The sequence below is a fragment of the Sinohyriopsis cumingii genome, chromosome 1 (genome assembly GCF_028554795.1).
Source record: "Sinohyriopsis cumingii isolate HCF-2022 chromosome 1, ASM2855479v2, whole genome shotgun sequence".
Classification (NCBI taxonomy): domain Eukaryota; kingdom Metazoa; phylum Mollusca; class Bivalvia; order Unionida; family Unionidae; genus Sinohyriopsis; species Sinohyriopsis cumingii.
The window spans coordinates 19074236-19092939 of record NC_142961.1 but is presented as its reverse complement, the minus strand read 5'-3'; the positions used below and the strand labels follow the sequence as shown (position 1 = coordinate 19092939).

At 34.1% G+C, this 18704-nt stretch overlaps 1 protein-coding gene across 1 annotated transcript; it reads left to right on the top strand.

The window, feature by feature from the left end:
* The first annotated feature begins 17243 nt into the window (after window positions 1-17243).
* On the top strand, window positions 17244-18422 carry LOC149806509 (uncharacterized). The gene is made up of 2 exons (XM_089979886.1): window positions 17244-17388; window positions 17683-18422. The coding sequence occupies exons 1-2, from the start codon at window positions 17244-17246 to the stop codon at window positions 18420-18422; spliced, it is 885 nt and encodes a 294-aa protein (XP_089836012.1).
* The last annotated feature ends 282 nt before the right edge of the window (window positions 18423-18704 follow it).

The window sequence follows — 18704 nt, the reverse complement described above, 5'->3', positions numbered from 1 at the left end:
GTGTCTTTATTTTATTATAACGTGCAACATGAGGATGGGAATGACACTATGTTGCGATTCCAGGGATATAAACTAAATAAAAAAAGAAGCAAAACAACAAATTTTGGAAAACTTGGCAAAAATTTAACTATCAATGTTATAATCCAATTGAATTTTCTGTTTCCAGAGAATAATCCGAAGAAATATTTTTTCCTCTAAAATAATATCTAGATACAACATATACCACATCTGTGGACTTAATGTTATGAAGGAACACAGAACGCAAGATAACAACTGCCAAGTTCGAGCCGTTTTGTGTACTAAATACATGAAAAATGGCTAAATTCCAACATCGTAGATGTACTCACATCATAGAATCCCTCCAATGTTTTTGCAATTTATGGCACAATTTGTTTCTTCTAGCTTTTATAATTCCTAATCACGGCTGATCGTGTATAAGGTGAAATTTCATGATCAACACCATCTCATAAAGCTATCACCACCATTGCTTTCGTAACTGCAAATTGGATATAAAATCAGGATTTTCTCATTCCATAGGAACGAATTTCTGATCCCAATAAGGCATGTCTGTTAGAAATGGATTATCGACAGCCTTATCTACAGGTTAATCATTGGCTAATAAACTTTTAATCCCCTGCATGTGTAAATAGTTCAATGTTCCTATTGTCACGATTCGTGAGACTTGATCTGATGACGAATTTAACTTTAACAAAACCACACTCTACATACTGAACTATGAACACTTTCATAAGAAGAATTTTTCAGAAAAAGACAATATATAATAATAGTAGACTCTGAGAAGTTTTTGTGTCCTTTAAAATTGTAATGGAGATAAGATTGGAAGGGTCACTAATGAGTGATATAGAACCTTTCAACATGAATGGTTCATAATTCTCCACAACACATTGTGACGATGTCTTTATTTGAGGGAACAAATGTATTGCCTTCACTACATGACTATATCCCTGACCTCTTAGAAATTAAATCATCTGTACTTTCAGTGTCTTGATTCTGTTTCTGATTTTCTCAGTATGTAGCAATAAAGCATAATGTGTTCTGTCTTCTTGATATAGGCGCTAGCAAGAATAGATACAGATTTAAGATCAGTCATATCTGAAACCTGATTCCTAAAAGTTGTGCCAGTTTTAGATTTAGATAAGGATTTTATAAAGTCTTTAGCTTTTGCTCATCTACATATGTCTTAACGTTAGTCTACATATGTCTTAACGTCAGTCCACATATGTCTTAACGTCAGTCTACATATGTCTTAACGTCAGTCTGTTAGCAATCCCCGAGCTGTTTAATTAATGTGAGTTGTTTTAGGTCACCGCAATCTTGACCAACCCTCTCGTTTCAGAATCACCTATGAAATAATTGTTCTCTTTCATTTTTAAATTCGACATAGGTCAGTGTAATTTCATTTTTACAGTTCCTAAACCTTTGTTGACATTTCTCAGGTCCCAACTAAAATTCCATCAGGATAGATTCCTTAACTGCATCGTAGTCAGCACTTCATTGTACCGACATGGTAGCTTTACAAATAAGTACACTTTGTAATATTAGAGTCCGATCACTCTTAGCTATTTCAAATGTTCATAATGTTTCAAACGTGAACATTATTTATCTTCTTTTAATGTAAAAGAGGGTACTGACCTAATATATTTGGTAACTTCAAAACTGAAAGTGTGTGTAAACTGAGTGATTGTTTTCCACTTACCAGCAATAACTATTTTAATCTAATTGAAGTTTACTTCTTCCTTTCCTTTTTGCCTCTGTATTTCGCTCTCTTCTTTCCTATTTCTGTCTTCATTTGTGTTAGCATTTTCCTATCTTTTCTTTTTTTTACCTCTTTAATTTTTCTGCAATTGCATTTGTCTTTCTCTTTCCTCTTTTGCAAATGCAATTCTCTTGCTTATGTTTGATACTGCATTTATCTCGCATATTTCTCATTTAGAAACGGAAAGCATTCTTAACGTTATTTCCATGCTGTGTTATAGTTTATGTTGCTTTAATTTCATGTCAAAGCCAGATAGAGACTGATCAAACCCAAATTACTTTTATCCATAAAGTTCTTTGTTTAACCAAGCATTGGACCAACATATTTTTTATTTCTTGCTTTGTTAAAGAAAACCTCGCCTCCAAAATATAGAATCGTTTGGAAAGCTGACGAAATTCTTCCTTTTTCAAGGAGGTCTTAAAATAAAGATCTCCACCTCAGATGACATTGTACAAGCTTGTTGGTTTCGTTATTGATTTCTAAGGAACATAAAGAAATACATAGAACCTGTTCAATTCCCGAAACTAAGTGAATTTAAATTTCAAAATCTTTCTGAAATCTTGTGTAGAAATACATATCCCAAGGGTGAGCCCCCAACTTTCTATCTGGACTCTATTTTTTAAACTACGTCATAATAAAGAGCGAAAACAAAACAGGCTTTCTAAAATTCAAACATATTTTTTTTCAGTAGAATAGTAAGTGAAAATCTAAAATAAATCTTGCAGTATTGCTAATTAAATCCTAAAATAGTCCAAAACCTTCTATCACCAGAACTAATGAACAAGGTTGTAATTAAATTATAGTGGTATTTTAAATAAGATCCAAAACTAAATGTGTTAATGTGTGAGGATTTGCAAATAGTCTTTGAGACGAATCGCAATATTATAATCCAATACGTTCTTGCCTGAATGCACTATAATTCCAAATTAATGTTTCAGTCCACGAATATTATTAAAATGCACATTGCACTGCTAGTGAACAATACTTTAAATAAATTTTTCAATACAAATGAGGAACTGAACACAATAATAACGCTGAGTATGCCTACAGATGTCAAGCAAGAATGAATAATTGTTCAGGTAAACAAGATTTAATATAAAACTAAAATACAAACGTACAGCAAAGATGTTGGTCCAATGTTGATGTTTAGAACATTGCAAGTTGTAAGCCAATACAATGTTACTAAAATTGTAATAACCAATGTAAACATTAGGAGCAACAGGTTTATATGTGGAGATTACCAATATTGAAGTCCTAGACCAAAATTACCATGTTTACCTCTATTTATCATGATCTTATTATTTAACCTACTTCCGTAGATAAAATGTTAGGTTTGTGTTATATGTTGATTACAAAAAAAAATATATTTGATTTTCAACAAGGTCAAGTACTTAACACAATTAAACATACCATATCATGATGATGAAAAAAACAAACAAACAATAAATATTGAATCCACATGATAATATTCACACCGACACTTGGCAGTAAACAAATCCTTTAAAATTTTCTAGATTGAATTCCTATCTGATATGATGCTATCTGTTAGTGAATATTAAGGAAGTAATTATAGAATCTTGTACAGAACATATGAATCTGCGGTAATTATTAAATTTAAATTCCAAAGATTTCCGCCAAAAAGAAAAGGTTCTTGGAAGTTTAACAGTTCATTATTGAAAAAAAAAACACTGTACATGATGATGTTGTAGAACAAACAATATGCTGAAACCCACTTGAGACTTTACATGATGAACGTCAAATACCTGATGTGAATAATTTATTTTTAAATATTAATATTTAAATACGGAAAGGTTTATGATTTGTTCTTTCGCGAAAGAATTCACAAAGTAGAAAAGTGCTGTACCCTGTTGGTAAAATGTTACCTGTGTTCACAAGGGATGATGGGTCACATACATTAAATTAAATTGTAGATCCCAAACTGGACACCATAATTAGAATGCTTATATCATGTGAAAAAGATTACGCTGTTTAACAGAGATTGCAGACATAAACTTCTGGGTTCAAATGTTTATACGAGTGAGTTTTTAAGGTTTTTGTTTTGGAAATATTTATGTAAGTTTAATGGCATAATTGCACGATTACAATAATAGAAATGGAGAGAAATCTATTCTTTTGAAATATTCGAATGAGTTTGAACATGGAATTCAAAACACTAATGACACAGTATATGCTAGCGGGCAGTAGTTTAATGTGAATTAGTTTAAATTTTTCAATCATAATATTAATAGTACTTTCTTCTTCTTCTTCATATTGTTATTATTATTATTATTATTATTATTATTATTATTATTATAATGTAGCAGTTAGAGGAGAAGAAGCATACATAAAAAAGAAGAATGTCATTTACAACAAAATATAACGCTCCTACCACATTGACATTTAACACGTTGAAATTATTAAACTTAAAGACGAGTTAGACGGTTGAAGTATGCCGATTATAACAACCGTTGTGCATCACACAAATAGCAGAGAATAAGCCAACGGAAACTAATGATATTTCCTAATTTCCATCAGCAAAAAGTTAGGACAGACCTTTTGGAATTATATTAATTTAGTCTCCCTGTATGGTCTGGTTCTTCTGTTTTGTTTGAGATGAAGAACTAAGGTGTTTGCGAAACAGATATGACTGTTATATACCTACAAGTGGAGCACATAATACTTTCAAATTGACAAGATAATTATATCGTATAAGTATTTCTCTGAATGTGACCTCTTGTAGAAATGAAATCAAACAAATCAAATCTATCACCAGAAGGTCCAATTTCTGCTGTTTGATTCACAGTAATTTTATTTTCGTGCTATTTTAGCGAAAATCGTTTTCACTGGAAATTTCGTAATTGATGAAATCAACTAAGAAATCAATAAATCAATAAAGGGGCCACGAGCAATAAGCTTCAATGTTACTTTAATTAGTGGCAGATAAATTATTGTCCCAGTCTTGATCTAATTCTGGTGAGCCGCACACATGCCGCTAGCGAAATTACATTTACTTTTAATTGGAAACAACACTTTCAAAATGAAAGAAATATAGTGGATTTCAGGTTAGAATTTATTGCAGAGACGAAACTCGACAGTCTAACATTACCCTGTTATGTTGACTAACGTTACTGAATGTGCGTGGATGTGCAGATAACAACAATCCATCTTCTTTGAGAGAATGGCGGTGTAAGGAAAGTAGGATGTAGTTATGTTTAAATTATCAGCGTGTGAATTCCTAAAATGTCCTAAATTAAACTATCAATTTCACACTAATCCAGACACTGTGAAAAGGTATTCTGAACGACGATTCTAATGTGTTTATGTGCTAAAGTGCTAGCACCATTGCATACTCACTGTTCCATTATGAAATGTTTTACTTCACTATACTTTCGTGAAGGCATAATGTCATTGAAGTTCTTGAAGTTTCAAATTATTCCAATAAAATTTTTGAAATATTGGCGTCCTTGAATAAATTCTAATAATTCGATTGGCATTGACTACGTAAATTCAATGTTTTAAACTCTGCAATTTTAACGAACAATTGCAAATAAATCTTATTTATTTTCAACAATTATAACTAAAGAATCCTAATATGGTGTTTTACTTCCTTTATTAAGTCTCTAGGTTCGCAAAAAATCAAAAAAATCTCAAGTAATACATAGATTCTCGAAATTTGAATCCTTAGATTGTTAAAATCTGTATTGTTCAAACTTTCTCAAATTATTGATCCAATCAACATTTAAGGCGTGCATATTATATGCACAGAACAAATCCTTTTCATATCGAACATATGAAACAATTGCTTCTGCTCATTTCTGAAATGAAACAGATAAACGACAACGAACATGGCTCACATTTGCAGAAAACTCAATCATTCTACATTTTTGCAGCACAAAAGGGCAGTTACATGTTGAGAATTTTACCAGCAAGAAAAGGTACAAGCAATGATACTCCAAAATATGCCAAACCGTTAGGTATTTGTATTTCTGACACCACATCTTGATCCAATGACTTTAGAACAATCTTTTAAAAATTAACTGAGACGATGTTTAAATAGGAATGAGAGGTTCTATGCAAGATAAATTGGTCTTTAACGGGTAGGTGTTTTATTAGAGGGGTCTTTTCTCCACGTTTAATTTAACGCTATACTTTGCAAGGAGGAGGTCGTAATTCCTGTTCAATGCAGGAATTATACTGCCTGCAACAAGAACTCTACAATGGTTACTTTAAACTCTAAAGATATTTCGATATCCACATCGTCTCTTCAACACTGTTAGATACCAGTGAAGGATATATTTTTGTAGATAAACTGTTATTAACTTCGAGGGCCTAAACAAATTAACATCCAATGATGTTAATATATTGCAGTTTGTTACAAAAATATATAACTGAGGACACGGTCAAGTAAAAGGAATGAAACATAAAAATATTATATTTTCAGACAGAGTATTATATGAAGTCATTAACTTAAGCCATTTCAGTTTTTGGAACAGTTTGCTACAAGCAGTTAATGTTTTAAGACATTTTGCTTCACTAAATACTTAAACAAGCAATTTTTTGTTTACGACCACATATGTAACTGTGACATATATGGGTAGTAAGAGTATGTGAAACTTGCATAATTTGTAGTTTCTTCTCTTATAGTTTTACTTGCCTAAGCAGCAGAGGAGGTAATCGGACTAGATTTCGTGCAGGTCCTTTTCAAAATAAAACGTCCTAAGAGAACAAAAAGATATACAAACGTCGATAATGTCAAACAGAATCCTCTAACTGATCAAGATTTTCTCTAATTGACTTTTTATATTATTTTTATAATTGTTAAATTTGAAATGTATATAACACTAAGATTATTACAATGTCTTCAAAAGGGTCTAAAAGTAACTGAATCGGCTGTGTCAGTTAGTTCAGAAAAATCATCCCCAACGTAAATAATTGAATCTTACACAGGTAGACTAATTCGAGGGCGACTAGAGACAATTAATACATATATTCCAGTTCGTGAGTCTGTCAAGAAGCAGCTACAAGCTCGCCAGGAGTCTCAAACTAAAACAGAAGAACAAGTTCAGGTAATTTAAGAAGCTCTTAAACGTGCGTTATATGGAAATGGGGGTGGGAATAAATAAGTAAAAATTTTATTTTTGTTCTGGTGATTCTCTGCAGATTTTTAGTCGACCAGTAACTGTCTAAAATCTTGCAGGGTTAGCAAATTTCACAAGATAAATTGATTTAATAATTTGGACAAAAAATAATTTATATAATAATATCAAACTAATAAGATCGTCGAACATAAGCCAATGAAAAATATAACTATCTGACCTAATGTTGTGCGGACATTTCGATATCTCATGTTGCTTTAGCTTATATTCATTGATCTGAATAAAAAAATCGTCTAATCCTTTCGTCGATGTAAAATTACAACTCCGTCGGCATAATTCTGTGAAACTGAGATATTCTTCTGACTCGAAACACTGCGAGATAAACTAAATTAGACCAACGATCATGTTGTCGATGATCCACACATTTATGTGACTAACGGTTAAACCTTGTGACAAATGGATTGTCACGGCGTATCCCAGCGACATAATTTTAATTTTAGCGCCTCGTCGACCACACGTAACGGAACTAAAATAATATCATTAAGAACGAGAGTTTGTCGCCCTCTTCTTGTATATCAACTTCAAAATTCTGTCGCCGTGAATCTTCTGGGCGATAACATAATGGTACGGATAATTTTGGAAATGTTTCTTTATGTAACGAAAGCAATTGTAGTTGACGATTGTCACGTGTATTTTTTAAACTTGAAACGATTATATCACCATATTTCCATAATCTGACAAAATCTTTCTGTAACATCAACGGAATTACCTGACACATTATTTCTTGTTGAATTTAGTCTGGCTCTAGTCTAATAAATCTTTTGAGCTCTTTCAGTGGTTCATAAAGCGCTCTATAATCATCAGCTATTTATTCATAATAAACAATGAATTTTTTCAGCCACTCATGTGAAGATAATCCAGTTAAAGGTGGAGGCTGACCATGATCGTCGTACATAATAATATCTGTTTTTTTTGTTCAACAACCAGTCAAGAAATATTTTTAATGTCTCAAGCGACAATGTAGATATTTCATTCCAGATAATAATTTTAGCAACCTGTTTATCTCCAATTCGCTCGGGCGTCCATTTGTCGCCTTTCCACTGGAATAAGCGATGATATATATGTATGAGATTTTACCCCTCGGTCTTTTATTTCTCTGATGAGTTGGCTAGTCGGAGTTAATACATCCATATCAAGTCCACAAACTAATTTAACCGCACGTGTTCTTTCCAGATCCTCCTGGTCAATGTAAAAAATCTGTTTTATATCTGGCAAAAGGATCATATATTGATGGTGATGATAATACTAACGACTGAATGTTCCCGCGAAAAGATGTCTTGCACTCAACATCAGCTGTTTCATCATAGCTGTGTAATTGTTCTTTTTTTATTCTCCATCCACCTCATGATTATTCAGTGCCGATCTTTAGTTGTTTTAACAAATCTGCGCGTTTCTTATCGATATAAAATGAATACGTCGCTACTCTCATGAAAATTCTAGGAAATCCTTTAACCATCGACAATACATTTATCTAAACGTACGCGAGTATCGATGACCTTAAATGAGTATACATCGGTGAGTCGCCATCAATGTAACTCACAATTGTTCCCAATTTAGTACCATCTGATAAGACAGTTGTTTTTAGGCTGATGCATGTATTTTTCTAATTGTATCGGCAATTCTAAAATCTTGTTCAGCACCGTCGATAACTAATCGTCAACACCTTCGTGTATGTTCACGTGACCCGCCTCGTGTAAACTTACCAGTTATTTGTCTAGCGAGATCCTTTGCTATTTTATTTTCATGGTTCATCCTCATTTGGATCTAATAATCGATTTGTTTCTTCTGGTAACAAAACTTGTTTATGCGGATGATACGACATTATTATCTCTTCCACGGTCAATAATAATAAAATTCTTGGATCAAGCATGCAACAAGTGATAATGTTGGTGCCCACGTTTTTTCTGAAAAGTGTTTTCCTAACTAGAGTTAACAAATCGTATGCAGATCTTCAGCATACTTATACAATGTAATTCGTGCAAACCCGGTTATGTCAAAATCTGGCAGAGTTCCGGTTACTGAAACTCTGATCATTTCATGTGTTGGATGTCCTAATCTCTTAAAATATCCCGAACATTCTACCATTCAGAGAAAACATCCTGGATTACACGAAGCACTATCAAGTGATATCATATCTCTGCAATCGTATCTGGTATTCCACGATCCGCTATGTCCGTATTCGACACAGCATGATATTATATCATTGAGAAAATCAAACTGCGTTGGCTTCCAAGAATTTTTCTCAGTTGAAATGAGCCGCGACCAGATGAACAATGAAACAATTACTGAGTAATTTTTCATGGTCGTTGGTGTATTTCGACGCAAGATGTTTCATTTGTGTATGAAGAAATTCTGTTCGATAAATGTCGCCATTGGGTCCTACGAACTGATCAAACGTATTATCGTTAATACAGATACTTCCATCAGGTTTGATTCATCCTTTATTTTCTTCAGAACTCTGAAATAACCATACTGATACAGGATCATTCTTACTTATTTCGTTAACAAAATTAAATATATATCCTTGGTAAAATCTAACGGTTCTATCTCTCGGAAATATTGCTACTGTTTTTATCCAAGCATGTGCGTTGTGATCAATAGTTTCTATCGGAACTCCATTATCCGTATATTTCGGAGTGCGTAAAATTCTTCCAGTTAGTTCTTTACCAGTTTCAGAAATCGTAGTTTCCTCTTGAGCTCAGCCACATCATTAATTTTGGCTCCGTTATCTTTATCTAATTCAGCCCGCGCGTTTATTTTTTCACGTCGTAAATGCGTTAGTTAATTTTTCTTTGCTGCATTCATAAAATGTTCCTTCACTCGTTCTGTAACAATGAAGTTTCGAAAATCTCAGCGCATGAAATCACCAGCGGCAGGATTTTCATTTATCGGATATATTGCATAAATAACAGCTGACACTGGATACGCTTGTTTATAATACATTTTGTCAATTCCTGTCAACATTCCTAGATTTGAAACTGTATTCTGATATGATATGTTCGGTTGTAGAGATAGTTAATAATTGTCGAAGTTCGATTATCGTTCATTGTAGTATCAACAGCAACAATCTCTCCGTCATCATCTAGAACGTGAAATGTTTGCCAAGAACAAGTTGCTCCGTCTCTGTAAAATTCTTTTTTAGCATTACGGATTCTCTCCATTAAAACTTGACCCGTCTTCTTGAATTAAGATCACCTCTGCAACGTTGAAAAAAATCGTCGATTATTATGAAGAAAAAACAGATGATTATAGAGTGTTCGATGAATCACTGAAAGAACTCAGACGATTAATCAGACTGCAGCCAGACAAAAGTCAACGAGAAATAATGCGTCAGGTAATCTCATTGATGTTACAGAAAGATTTTGTCTGATTATGGAAATATGTTGATTTAATCGATTCAAGTTTAGAAAATAGATTGACAAACTTCAACAACAATTACTTTCGTTACATAAAGACAAAAATTCCGAATTTACCCATACCATTATGTTATCGCCAAGCAGATTTACGGTGACATAATACTGAAGTTGATATACCCGTGGAGGGCGACAAACTCTCGTTCTTAATGATATTATTTGAGTTGCTTTAAGTGTAGAGCTAAACAACCCACATAATATGTCGCTGGGATACGCCGTAACAATCCATTCGTCACAAGGTTAAACGGTTAGTGACACAAATGTGTAGACCATCGACAACAGAATCGATTGGTCTAATTTAGTTTATCTCGCAGTGTCTAGAGGCAGAAGAATATCTCAGTTCCACAGAATTATACTGATGGAGTTCTAACTTAATATAAGTTAAAGAAAAAATGAGCAATCGACATGTCCGCACAACATTAGGTCAGATAGTTATATTTTTCGTTGGCTTATGTTCGACGATCTTTTTAGTTTTCTATTAATATATAAATTATTTTTTGTCCAAATTACTAAATCAATTTATCTTGTGAAATTTGCTAACCCTGCAAGATTTTAGACAGTCCGCGGTCGACTAAAATCCTACAGAGAATCACCAGAAAAATAAACATTTTACTTATTTATTCCCCACCCCATTTCCATGTAACACACGTTTAAATGCTTCTGCAAATACCTGAACGTGTACTTCTGTTTTAGTTTGAGACTCCTGGCGAGCTTGTAATAGCTTCTTGACAGAATAACAAACTTTAATATATTTATTAATTGTCTCTAGTCGACCTTGACCTATTCTAGCTGTGTATGATTCTTTTATTGATGGTGGGGATGGTTTCGCTGAACTAACGGACCTAGCCTATTTGGTTCTTTAGACACTCTTGAAGACATTTTAATAATCTTAGTGTTAGATACTTTTCAAATTTAACAATTATGGAAGAAAAAAAAATCCAATCATAGAAAATCTTGATCAGTTAGAAGATTCATTTTGACTTTATCGACTTTTGTTGTTGTTGTTGTTCTCGTAAGACGTTTTATTTTGAAAAGGACCTGCACAAAACTTGTCGGATTGACCTCCTCCGCTGCTTAGGCAGTAGGTTCAACCTTTGCATAATTTATATTAATATCTGTTATATTTGCATTCTTTTAGGCGAATTATGTCAATCTCGTATGTTTGGTACTGATTATATATATTTGGGGTACTGACTAAATATATGTTTGGTACTAGAATACATGTGTGTTTGATACTAATTACATGTATATTTGGTACTGATTACACGTATGTTTGATACTGATTACACGTATGTTTGGTACTGATTACACGTACGTCTGGTACTGATTATATGCATGTTTAGTAATGAATACATGTATGTTTGGTACTGATTACATGTATGGTTGGTACTCATTACACGTATCTTTGGTACTGATTATATGTATGTTTAGTAATGAATACATGCATGTTTGGTACAGATTACACGTATGTTTGGTACTGATTATATGATTGTTTGGTACTGAATACATATATGTTTGGTAATGAATACATGTATATTTGTTACTGATTACACGTTTTTTTGGTACTGGTTATATCTATTTTTGGTACTGATTATATGCATGTTTAGTAATGAATACATGTATGTTTGGTACTGAATACTTGTATGTTTTGTACCATATTTGTATGTTTGGCACCGATTACACGTATTATTGGTACTGAATACATGTATGGTTGGTACTGAATACATGTATCTTTGGTACTGATTACATGTATGTTTAGTAATGATTACATGTATGTTAGATACTGAACACATGTTTGTTTGGTACTGATTATGTGTATGTTTAGTACTGATTACGTGTATGCTTAGTACTGATTACATGTATGTTTGGTACTGATTACACGTATGTTTGGTACTGATTACATGTATGTTTAATAATGAATACATGTATGTTTGGTACTGAATACTTGTATGTTTGGTACTGAAAACATGTATGGTTGGTACTGAATACATGTATGTTTGGTACTGAATACATGTATATTTGGTACTGAATACATGTATGTTTGATACTGATTACATGTATGTTTGGTACTGAATACATGTATGTTTGGTACTGAACACTTGTTTGGTACTGATTACATCTATGTTTGGTCCTGATTATATGTCTGTTTAGTAATGAATACATGTATGTTTGGTACTGATTACATGTATGTTTAGTACTGATTACGTGTATGCTTAGTACTGATTACATGTATGTTTGGTACTGATTACACGTATGTTTGGTACTGATTACATGTATGTTTAATAATGAATACATGTATGTTTGGTAATGATTATATGTATGTTTGGTACTGAATACATGTATGTTTGTTACTGAATACATGTATGTTTGGTACTGAATACATGTATGTTTGGTACTGAATACATGTATGTTTGGTACTGAATACATGTATATTTGGTACTGAATACATGTATGTTTGATACTGATTACATGTATGTTTGGTACTGTATACATGTATGTTTGGTACTGAACACTTGTTTGGTACTGATTACATCTATGTTTGGTCCTGATTATATGTATGTTTAGTAATGAATACATGTATGTTTGGTACTGAATACATGTATATTTGGTACTGATTACATGTATGTTTGGTACTGAATATATGTACGTTTGCTACTGAATATATGTATGTTTGGTACTGAACACTTGTATGTTTCGTACTGAACACATGTATGTTTGATACTGATTACATGTATGTTTGGTACTGAACACTTGTATGTTTCGTACTGAATACATGTATGTTTGGTACTGATTACATGTATGTTTCGTACTGAATCCATGTATGTTTGGTACTGATTACATGTATGTTTGGTACTGATTACATGTGTTTCGTACTGAATACATGTATGTTTGATACTGATTACATGTATGTTTGGTACTGAACACTTGTATGTTTCGTACTGAATACATGTATGTTTCGTACTGAATACATGTATGTTTGGTACTGATTACACGTATGTTTGGTACTGATTACATGAATATTTGGTACTGAATACATGTATGTTTCGTACTGAATACATGTATGTTTGGTACTGAATACATGCATGTTTGGTACTGAATACATGTATGTTTGGTACTGAATACATGTATGTTATGGTACTGAGCACTTGTATGTTTCGTACTGAATACATGTATGTTTGGTACTGAGCACTTGTATGTTTCGTACTGATTACATGTATGTTTCGTACTGAATACATGTATGTTTGGTACTGATTGCATGTATGTTTGGTACTGATTACATGTATGTTTGGTACTGAATACATGTATGTTTGGTACTGATTACATGTATGTTTGGTTCTGAGCACTTGTATGTTTGGTACTGATTACATGTATGTTTGGTACTAATTATATGTATGTTAGGTACTGAATACATGTATGTTTGGTACTGATTACATGTAAGTTTGGTATTGGTTAAATGTATGTTTCGTACTGAATACTTGTATGGTTGGTACTGAATACATGTATGTTTGGTACCGAATACACGTATATTTGGTACTTTATTCATGTAGGTTCGGTGCTGATACATGTATGTTTGGTACTAATTATATGTATGTTTGGTACTGAATACATGTATGTTTGATACTGGTTACATGTAAGTTTGGTCCTGTTTACATGTATGTTTGGTACTGAATACTTGTATGTTTTGGTACTGATTGCATGTAGTTTCTGTACTAATTATATGTATGTTTGGTATTGAATACATGTATGTTTGGTACTGAATACATGTATGTTTGGTACTGAATACATGTATGTTTGGCACGAGCACCACTCGTCAACAAAGTGATATCACAGCCATTGGAATTCGTTTACATTGATTTTCTGACTCTTGAGATGTCCAAAGGAGGGTACCAAAATAAACTTGTTATTACAGATCACTTCACCATATATGCACAGGCCATTCCGACATGAAACCAGACAGCCAAGACTACATCTTAGACTCTGTTTAATAGTTGTATTGTTCATTATGGTATGCCACAGCGTTTACATTCAGACTAGGGAGCAAACTTTGAAAGTAAGGTCATCAATCAATTATGTCACATTACTGGAATAAAGTCTCGCACGACACCCTATCACTCAATGGGCAAAGGTATGTGTTAACGATGGAATAGAATACTGCTAGATATAGGTGGAACTCTCAACCCAGATCAGAAAAGGGATAGGAAGAGCTATTTAGGATCATTGGTTCACGCATATAATTGTACGCGCCATGAGTCTACAGGCAAGACTCCATTCTTTCTAAGGTTTGGAAGAGAGCCACGTCTACCTCGCATTTGGATTAGACAAGAGTAGTGGATCGGGCAATTTGTCCATTTATATTAAATCTCTTTGGAACCGATTGGAAGAATCGTACAAACTAACCACATGTCTTGCGGGAAAATCTCAAGAAAAACAGAAGAGTGCATATGACATGAAAGCAAGATCTGCAACCCTTCAGCCTGGGGATAAAATTGCTGATCGCTGGGAGACTAATGTTTACCCTGTGGACTCCCAACAAAACCCAGATATCGCATTATACGTTGTACGATAGGAAGATGCAAAGGATCTAAATGCATTCTTCATATAAATTTGCTGCTTCCTATTGGCGCCTTGCCAACAATTCAGTCGGAGCATAATAATCGTAAGCAGGAGAAACAAGCTTTCAAATCTGCGACATCCAAGACTAGAAATTCACCCAAGAATAATTTCAGGGAAACCGATTCAGACCAGGATGAAAAGAAGTCTATGTTGCTTTATCGTCCAAGTGATAATGAAATGATTGATGTATCTGGTGGCTTCGAAATGACAGATACGGAAGATGTCTGTCAGGAACAGCGTTGAAGATGATTAAGCAGGCGAAAATTCAATTACAGACTCCTCACGTGAGAGTCCTACAGTGGATGATGAAACCTTTTCAAATCAAGATGATGGTAACCCCAGTGTGGGCAGATAGCTGGCTTCACCTAGTGCAGTTGATGATACTAAGCAGAGTGGTCATACTGCTAAACAGTCTGGAGCCATGAATCCAGAAGACAGTGTGATCAACACTGATAATGACTCTGCAGTACCACGTCACACCAGGGTTGAGAGCCCCAGTAACGTAGTAGAGCTCCTTGCCTGTTTCAGCACCGCGATGTTCTAGTCGAGTGACGAAGGCACCTTAATGGATGACCTCTGGAGACTATGTGATGTCCCAAGCCGTTAATGAGCCAGACTGGCTAACAAAACTCCGTATCATCCAGTCATTGCACACAAAATGAGTTTTTAACAGTATGCCTGATACCATTTCCAAAGCCATATTTTCCTTCATGGTGGATACCCCACAATGATGAGGACATCATTTAAATGTGTGGAGGGAAGTGTGTAGCAGAAGCATATATTTTATAATTTTATAGATGCATGTTTTAATTAGGTAAAAGTATTTTAATTTTTTTTTCAAAGTAATTAATGTGTATTGATGAGTGAAATAAAGTCATCAAGGGCATTTTTTGAATTATTCTCATTTTAAACATATTTAGCCAATTAGGTAACCTTGAACCAGGATTACCTGTTCGAGTTTTGTTCACTGAGCAATGAAGCTCCCTGATTACTGTTCATTCTGGATTGTTCTGTTGTATGACAAGTGGTAAGGAACTTTCTGATTGGTTAGTTTGCTACTTGTCTGTATAAGCAATATAGAATGAATAGCATTTTAGTGGTGGTAGTTCCATTGGAGCTTCTGGAGAGTGCCTGGTCATGGCATTATTCACGTAACATTACTTCACATGCGCAGGAATTTCACAGCTGTATCCGGGTTAAAGGTCAAAAGGACCCACATCGCAGAGATTTAGCACGGCCATAAGCAGCACTTCAATCAGGTAAGAATGTTTTACTCTCTGAAGAATGTTTGACTCTCTGATTAGGTACAATAAGAAATTATTTGCTGATAAAAGTCTCTGATGAGGCAAGCTTAAACTTCTGACAGTAAACAGGCTATAACTTATACTTCAAATTTGTCGGCAGTGACAGGAGAGTACTCTGTTTTCGAGTTTGTAATATATCATGTCGACTTGTGCCCGCCCATTGTGTCGCAAACGATAAAAGAAACCCCCCCCCCCCAAAAAACCAAAAAAACTCCGAATCACAGGTAAATTTTCTCAGGCAACAAACTGTCATGAACAAGTCAAAGTGTTTTGATCATTGAAGGAAGGCAAAGGTATATAAGATGTCCCATCTACAACTCAGCCATGGTAAAATACTGCTTCATATTAGAGACATATACGATATGTTGATATGTGCGCCTGTTATAAAGAGAGAGATACTATATATATTGACGTATCTTAATAACTATAGTCTTGCAATGTCAACACCAGCATGTGAGCTTTTCCTCTTGTTATGAATTTCTGAGAACATTTATTTTCTCTTTTTATTTACAGAAAGCAACATGCCAAGCAGTCAAAGATGTGCAGTTATAGGATGCAGCATTAAAAAAACAAACATATAAAGGATTGGCATAATGAGTACTGTGAACTTCACAAGCGAAAAAAGATGTTTTGTGAATGTATATGCCATATTAAACTGCATCCATTCCCAACGGAGATGAAAGATCCTGAATGGAAGAAAAAATGGATCTCAAACATCAGTAGGACATCACCAGCAAGTAAAAAGACATGGACTCCAAAGCCAGAGGATATGGTGTGTAGCAAGCATTTCATGCACAGATGCCCCACGCAAGATAACCCAGATCCCAATTTACTAACGGGGCATGACTAAATAAAATCAAAATCTGCACGGAGAGTGTTATGTAAAATTGATCCAAATTTGGAACAGCAGTCATCGCAAAAATGGAAGATATCCAATGTTCAATCTGGAGTAGATTTTGGGAACGCAGAGAACATTAGTATGTGCCAGAATCATGCAAGTTCCTCTGATATTCACAGAGATGTAGAAGTGCAGACTGACATGAAACTGATCTCAAATATCTGTGTTCAGACTGAGTATCATGAAAATATACAGCAGTTTGATCACAGTTATGCAGTACAGAATTGTGATAACTGTAGAATGAAAGATAAAATAATCAATTCCTTGACACAAAAACTAAGAAAAAATAACCAGAAATTGCGTGGTTCAGTGGAGTACAGGTACTTACAGAATGATAAAAAAAATTAGATTTTACACTGGAATTCATGACAAAACTACTTTTTATGCTCTATATGGCTTTCTTTCTTCTGATGCTGAGAATTTGCGTTACTGGAAGGGAAGGAAGACATCACAGAATGTTAACGAAGGACGTACAAATTCCATCTGTAAACTGAGGAGAGACAATAAGCGAATCTATCAGCAAATGATGAACTTGTCCTTGTTTTAATGAAACTTCGCTTAGGACTCACAAGTGAAGATCTAGCAGATAGATTCAGCATATGTGAGGGATTATGCTCCCAGATTATTAATACCTGGGTCAAATTCCTGTCAGATAAATTGAAAGGTTTGGTCCAGTGTCCCCCAAAGGAAGTGGTTATGCGTAATAATCGAAAGGCATTCAGAAATGAATATGCAAGTACAAGGGTCATCATAGATTGTACAGAGATATTTATTGAGTGGCCCAGAGATCTGTATATACAGGCAGTGACATGGTCTGATTACAAAAAGCATAATACTGTAAAATTTCTTGTTGGAATAACTCCATTAGGTATGATAAGTTACATATCTGAAGCATGGGGTGGGAGGGCATCAGATAAGCAAATTGTTGTTGAGTCAGGCTTTCTAAATTTGCTAGATCCACATGACCTAGTTATGGCAGATAGAGGATTCCCAATTAAAGAAGAACTATTGCTACGCCGTGCTCGCCTTGCCATTCCACATGGTGCACGGGGTAAGGAGCAAATGGCCTCACGTGATGTTAAAATAACCAAAAAAGTTGCAATTCTTAGGAATCATGTGGAACGAGCCATCAACAGACTTAAAATGTTCAAAATATTGAAGGAAACTCTTCCAAGTACACTGCTGCCAATTATTGATGACATTATCAATGTAATTGCTACATTATATAATTTGCTTCCACCATTAGACAGTTCTGAATGAATGCAGAAATATCACCACAATTACGTTAGGTTCTCTGATGTAACAGATATTAAAGTACATCCTAAAGCTGAATGTTCTCTGTCACTATTACCAAAACTAAATAAGTAAAATAAAATTAGATTTTTTCTTGTGTACCATGGTACAAGAAAACTAATAGACTTGATGAGTATCTTCCTTTCTTGACTTCAAGCTTAGGATAAATGAAATTTTTGTTCAGCTATTTATAAAAGACAAATTAAAGTCAAGAGGGGCCATACTATAGAATATGCACACAGAAAAGAC

Excerpts from the sequence above, each read along its gene's own strand:
- LOC149806509 (XM_089979886.1), top strand. The coding sequence starts at position 17,244 with ATGTGCCAGAATCATGCAAGTTCCTCTGATATTCACAGAGATGTAGAA. Across the intron at positions 17,389-17,682 it reads CAGTTATGCAGTACAGAATT|CAAATGATGAACTTGTCCTT; the intron begins GTGATAACTGTA and ends CGAATCTATCAG.